The 6,913-nt window shown below is 33.8% G+C and overlaps 2 protein-coding genes across 2 annotated transcripts; both read right to left on the reverse strand.

The window, feature by feature from the left end:
* Positions 1–787: 787 nt before the first annotated feature.
* Positions 788–2,557, reverse strand: LOC145760905 (putative MFS-type transporter C09D4.1). Its single transcript, XM_082574543.1, has one exon. The coding sequence runs from the start codon at positions 2,525–2,527 to the stop codon at positions 1,088–1,090; it is 1,440 nt and encodes a 479-aa protein (XP_082430669.1). The 5' UTR covers positions 2,528–2,557; the 3' UTR covers positions 788–1,087.
* Positions 2,558–4,546: 1,989 nt separating this feature from the next.
* Positions 4,547–5,971, reverse strand: LOC145755362 (choline/ethanolamine transporter FLVCR2-like). Its single transcript, XM_082571623.1, has one exon. It carries the CDS (start codon positions 5,969–5,971, stop codon positions 4,547–4,549), a length of 1,425 nt encoding a protein of 474 aa, XP_082427749.1.
* Positions 5,972–6,913: the final 942 nt, after the last annotated feature.

Consider the following 6,913-nt stretch of genomic DNA (forward strand, 5'->3'; position numbering starts at 1 on the left):
GAGAACTGCGCTGCACTCGGTTTGTACAATGGCCAGTCTGTCTTCGAATTCGATCTAAAAAATCAGGGCGAACTCGAAGAAAAAATGTATGAGCATACCTTTGCCAGTCTCTCGGGTCAAAATGACATGCGTTATCAACAGATACCTGTGAAAATAGTTGTAACAATGATAGGATTTATCTTAGTGTGTATCACTGTTGTACTGTACCAGTTGCTAGAAAAACATGTGCCAAAGATAGTTGGCAATACAGTACCTTACGAAACCCATACAAATTAAGCTGCCTTATAAAGCTTGTAAAAGTAATTGTTTTAAAGCCGTCCTCCTCAGGTACGCTGTCATTGCGTAAAATTTCTTGTTCAAACTTAGGAACATCAACAATTAAGTGTGTGCCACAATCTGACCACCACAACGAAGTGTATTTTTCATTGCTTACTATTCGAAACAACTTTACAGGAAAACATGTGTAACTAAGCTCTTTAGGTTTGCCAGACTTGTTTATAGTTACTGTCGCTGAGTGCATTTCTTATCTATTTGTACAACCCGTTTAAATAATTTCTAGAAAAAACACCCAAATTGATTAAAATTTAAGGCTACCTTCCAGTATACTGCTACAACAATGTATTCTAAAATTCAAAATAATAATCTGTTTGACAAATACTGGTATTCATTATGACGTCACAATTAAAAACCGCATTTATGCTTTTCCGATATTAGATTAAAACATATTACAAATTCGTTTATTTGTAACGCGACAGTAAAACAAAACGTAACAAAAACTACATAGAAAACAAAGCTACAAGAAACATCAATGAGTTTATGGCAATTGCAAATGCTGCCGCATTTTAAAATAAAGAAAAAATAATTTAAGGTATGGAGCTTCGTTTTTGCCTTAATGATAAATAAAATAGCAAACTTTACATAAAATTATACTACTATGTACAAACTATTTATATTTAACACTCTTCATTATTTCCATCATATTCGAAGAAAATATTGCACAAAATCCATATTAGGCAGGTTTTAAAAGATACAAAACTAAACCGTTTTGTAGTCATAATCAACATGAAATAAAATAACAGTTAATAGTTTACTTTTCGTCCTTATTTTTCTCAATTAACTTCTGGCGTTCCTCTAAGTCGGCATCGAGACGCTTATACCGTTTTGGCATGATTGCAATGATAATGGCTGAAATAAGAGTAAGGGCGAAAGGGAAAGCTGTAGAAGCAGTACCCCCAATAAACATAAGCATGACACGACCAATGATAGGATAGATTAGCCTGAAAATACCCATGCCAATTATGTTAACCATTGTAACCAACATAGTCGGCCTTGGATAGGTAACTTCAATAAGAATTTCAAACAAAGATGTGTTTGCCATCCCGAGGAATAGGCCCTGCGCAACAACACCGCAGTAAATAGTGATTAGACTTCTGTAATGAATTCCAAGCATAATCACTAAGCAGGAAGCACACTCGAATATAATGCTGTAAAGCACAACTTCTTTGTACATCTTGGTTTTGGTGATAATTGGCCCAGCGATGAACCCGCCAATGGTGTAGGTGATCCAACCTCCCATTAGGACTAAACCTCCTTTGGAATTAAGATCAATATCTTCTTTAAAAGCGCTGTGGAGAATTGATGTCAGCAAGACGCTGTTATTTCGCAGCACTGGGTTGACAGCGCCAAACACAAACCAAATGGCAACAAAGTAGGGATCAGTGAACAGTTCTTTCATGATGACCTTGTATTGTTTTAAGGCATCCCCGAAACTCTGTTTTTGTAAATCTCCAGACCTGGCAGTTTCTCTTAATGCTTTGGCTTGGGCTTCACTTGGTGGAAGAGGCGGTGCGTCAATAACAAAACAAAATACACTCAGAGTTAAAAGACCTGCAACAATTGTAAATGCAATGAAAACCCAGGTTAGTCGGAATCCAATTTCGTAGTTGGTTTGTCGGACGTTAACCAATTCAGGGGTTAGAACAGATCCAAGAGATTCACCAACTCCTCTTCCTACTACCTGCAGAGCTACAGCTGTTGCTACTTCGTTAGTCGGAAACCACAAGGCCGCGGTGGGTGGTGGAATAGACCAGGAGATAATGTTGCTGAATCCCATGATGGTCTGTCCAACTATGACTGATATAAAACCGGTTCTTAATGAAGATCCTACTGCCGTTAGTGCGAAGCCCAACATTAAACTGGCACACATAAGAATGTAAGACTTTCGGAAACCAAGTCTTGACGTAATCCAAGACATAGGAAGAGACATACTAAGAAACACGACCGACTGGGTTAAAATAAACCAATCTACTTGCCATGGTTGAATTCTCATGTATTTTACAAACACACTGTTGATTGGTCCATAACAAGACTGATTAAAACCTCGAAGAAAAATGGCTAAGCAAGAAATAGTAAGAATGACCCATCTTCGCTTAGAAACGCCTAGAACGGTAAACTGGTCATCGAATTTGTCTCCTTCTACTTTAGCCACGTCGTTCCCATTTCTGCGAGGAGATTCTGTTGTACTCATTTTTTTAAATAGGTACTTTTACCAACAAAAATTTTTGATCTAAACATAAAAATTACATTTTTAACAAACCGAATTAAATAAAACTTATATTTTAAACAGATTATACGAGAAAGAAATAAAAACGGTCATTATCTTATTTTTTTCAAAAATGCTCAATATCTGTATTTCATATAAAACAACTTACTGCGTTTCTACTGAACTCCTGCAGTTGAATGAATTTGTAAAATTCTTTGCCCTTCGTCGTCCTAGAACGCAGGAAATCAAAGTTTAATGATAATCAGTCAATAAAGACAGATGCCGGACTTGGGGTCGTTAATTGTTTGATCTATTTTATTTCCGCACCGGCATTATCTGGTGATAGGCTGCCATGTTTTCGCATAAATGTAGGCTTTTTCCGCCATGTTAATTGATCGATTTTAGAGTTACGCAACATTGATTTGCTCACGGGTTTATTGTGACCTACTCAATATGACTTTTAGAGAATTGTGATGATGTCATTAAAATAATATTAAACGAATGACCTTACTGAAAATTTAATAATTACTTTGCAAATTAAAGCAAATGGCATGTTTTGTGATTTTAAAAAATGAAAATTTTTAATTATCATTATAAATAATATTATTAATATTGTAACAAGCTGTTCTAACGGTACTTTATTTCAATGAGCAAGCTTCTTGTTAGTCTTGACAGTTTGCCAATACTTTACATATACGTTTTTGATTTACAAAATTCAAGCCATTGGTTAACGACTAATCGCTTGAAAGCGGAAAAAAGATGAAGCCGTTAAATGTCTCGAAGCTGGTTGCAATGGAAGATGGGTCTCAAATGATATTGAAGTGTAATACGTTTTTAACAAACCGGCCTATTTTTATAGAGGTTTCAAATAGTTATTACTTTAACCGCTTAAACATCACTTAATTGTTTCAAGCGTTAATTTGAATATCCTAGCAGAAGGAATGCCTCTTAAACCTCAACACTTCGAAGCGGTTATAATGGCTCCATCTTTTTTTTCGCCTCGAAGCGATTTATAGTAAATTTATAAAATAATTTTAGATTTTGATGTTTTGTTCAAGTGTGTTTTAATAATATATTGTTAAATATATGCGGCATAAACCAGTAAACTAGTTAATTTGTAAGGGGTAAGTTTTACTCAATGTGTAATAATTCAATTTTTTGTTAATAAAATGATTTAAAATTGTTTACATTAAAGTGTTAATATTTTGCTTAACGCTAAATAAACAAACTTATGTTTAAATGTAAGTTTTCGCAAACTGTCCTACCACGTAGGGTTTTGTATTTAAACAAAGGGTTCTCAAATATTTAAATTGGAGAATCAGGCAACTTTGGTATATTTGTCAATTTAATTAACAGTTAGCATTTACAAATTTGCGTTAATATCTATTTTGTTTAGCTTAAGTAACAATCCATATTTTTACAAAGGAAGTATATAATTTATCTAACGACATATTTTTTTACTTGTTTCCGCTGTATGCCTTAATTTGGTGGTTTTGCGAAAATTTTAATACAAAAAATGCAAATTTTCTAGGAAACTAAACACTTGTAATACGTGTATATATATATATATTGTACTTTTAGTTTATGTAATAATTTCTTTTGCATTAGATTAGTTATTTTTTCTATTTCGCTACAAACACAAATTGGTTCTATTTTGTAATAGACTTTTGAAAATATTCTAATTTTTAAAGTTTATTTTTATGTTTGATATTTAATTTATAATCCTTTTCACCCACATTATTAATAGAATGGCACGATGTTAATAAATTTTTTTTTTCGTTTACAATCAAAAAAATGTAAAATTAAGTTCAGTTTTTAAATAAATAAACTTTTTATAAACTTGAATATTTGTGTATACTTTTTAATAAATAATAAGTTAAAGTTGCATAATTAGGAAGAGATTTGTAACATGATATACTAATTACCTTTGTCAAAGAGAAAAATGTTAACATAATAAACAAAAAAAAATCAACAGTAAGTTACAATATAAAATATTTAATAGTTTTATTTGTTTATTAAAGGTGCATTGTCTTCAACATTGGTTCGGTTATAATTTGGGGTCATAATGGCCATAATTATTGTGGCAATAAGGGCCATAAGAGCTGGTATTGATGTAGGTGCAATGGGACCTGTAGTTGTTAACAACGCCCGGCCGACAATTGGATAAAGAAGTCTGAATATACCAATTCCAAACGTACAAATGATTGACACCAACGTAATGGGCACGGGGTATGATATTTCAACAAAGTATTCAAACAAAGCTGTATTTGCAATGCCTAAAAATAAACCAAGCAAAACAATTCCGGCATAAATTGCGCCCAAATTATGTATTGCAACTCCAATAATAACTGTAGTAGCAGCCAAAACTTCCATGCTAACAGAAACTAAAACAATTGTTTTAAAACGTTTTGACTTGGTAATGTACGGTCCTATCGCCAATCCCCCGATTGTGTACAATGCCCAGCCACCCATCAATGCCCAGCCCATTTTTGTGTCTAAATCACTTTCATACGGAAATGCAGCATGTGCTATGGACGTTAACAATATCGTGAAATGACGCAGTAACGGTATTATTGAGCCAAAAACAAACCATACGGATACGAATCGTGGATTTGAAAACAGGCATTTCACCGATCTCCAATAATCTTCTAAAGAGGCCATAAAACCTTGGTCGTCGTTAAGAAGAGCGCGCTTTTTTATGCGAATGGCATTTGCTTGAGCTTCGCTTGGTGGGTGAGGTGGTGCATCTGAAACAATAAAGTAAGAAGCGGCCAACAAAACGACTGACACGGCAGCAAATATAGAAAACAGAATCGTTAAATGAAATCCAACTTCTTCATTAGACATCTCGATATCAACCAAAAGAGATGGCAATAAGGAACCAACCGCCTCTCCCAAACCTCTACCCAAAACTTGTATCCCAACGACTGTTGCAACCTCTGAGGTGGGAAACCATATTGCTGCTGTTGGAGGAGGAATAGACCATGATAACACGTTACTGAATCCCATTATTGCCTGACCAGTAATTATAATAGGATAACCACTGCGCATCGAGATGCCCACCGCTACTAATATACAAGCAATCATTAACGTTGAGGTCATGAACAGGACCAATTTTCGGTAGCCTATCTTTGATGAAATCCATGATAATGGCAAAGCTGCTAAAACAAATATTGCTGAGGTAGAAACAACAAACCAGTCCACTTGCCAGGGTTCTACGTTAAGGTATTCGCTTAAAATATTGTTAATAATCCCGAAACAAGCTTGATTAAATCCGCGGTAAAAGATTGTTATTGTAGTGATCGTTAATACGGCCCATCTTCGCTTATAGACTTTCAGTTCGTTCTCGCCTAAATTAATTTTCTCTGATAAACCCGTGAGTGAATTTGACTTTTTTAAATCCACATAATTTGACATTGATGTCGTCATGTCTCTTTTTTTACAGTTAACAAATTAAAATAGTTATTGAAAAGAGACTCTTTTACGCAGAGAACTATATTATTAAAATAATATTATCGCTTCCTGTGCGTTTTTTTAATTAACTAACGGAGCAGCAACAGCAATCCAAATCAAAAAGATAGCCTACGTCTAAATATTAGACAATTTTTAACAAATTTTATTTTTTCTTTCAATTGCTTATACTAACTTAGTTAATGTTTGCTCTGTTGCATATTCTTGGTTCCTGTTTCGTGCTAAAAAGTCGAAAATGGCAGTCACGTTATTTATTCTATAGCATTTCCTTTTAAAACAACAACAAAAAAATCAAAATATATTTGAGCTTAATCTTTTATGCCTTACGTCATGACTATTTATAATATGAACGTTTTATTTCGCAGCATATTATAAAATATTTGCAATTTTAAATGCTTATTTGAACAGAAGTTATGCTTAAGGTGACTTATTTTTTTTAATGGAGAACAGTGTGTTCCGTAAAGTTTTTAAACCATCTCTAAATGTGGAGACCTAATATTAAATCTATAAATGTGGGCACTTAGAATTAGCGTGATTTTGGTACAGCCTAAACATAATCTATTACTTTGTAATCGGGTGCCATGCCGTTACTCAAAGTTGGCGTGAACGTAGACCATCTCACTTACAAAAATTATACGAACGAGTAACAAGGTTAAAGTTAAATTATATTGTCTGGTCCTAGACCTAGTACCCGATTAATTCTAGTAAAAACCGTAAATTACCAAAAGCCAGTTGACTGAGTTGCACTTTTCGCAAAAAAATCAAAAATTCAAAAACGACATTTTGCTAAAATTTAGGCCAATTTTTTCAATCGAAGGATATTTTTTAGAGTTAAAGGGGAACTCAACAGAAAAATAAGAAATAAGGTCAGCCTTTATGTTTTTTTGAACTGTAATGAGT

Source organism: Corella eumyota, chromosome 1 (genome assembly GCF_963082875.1).
Source record: "Corella eumyota chromosome 1, kaCorEumy4.1, whole genome shotgun sequence".
Taxonomy (NCBI): Eukaryota; Metazoa; Chordata; class Ascidiacea; order Phlebobranchia; family Corellidae; genus Corella; species Corella eumyota.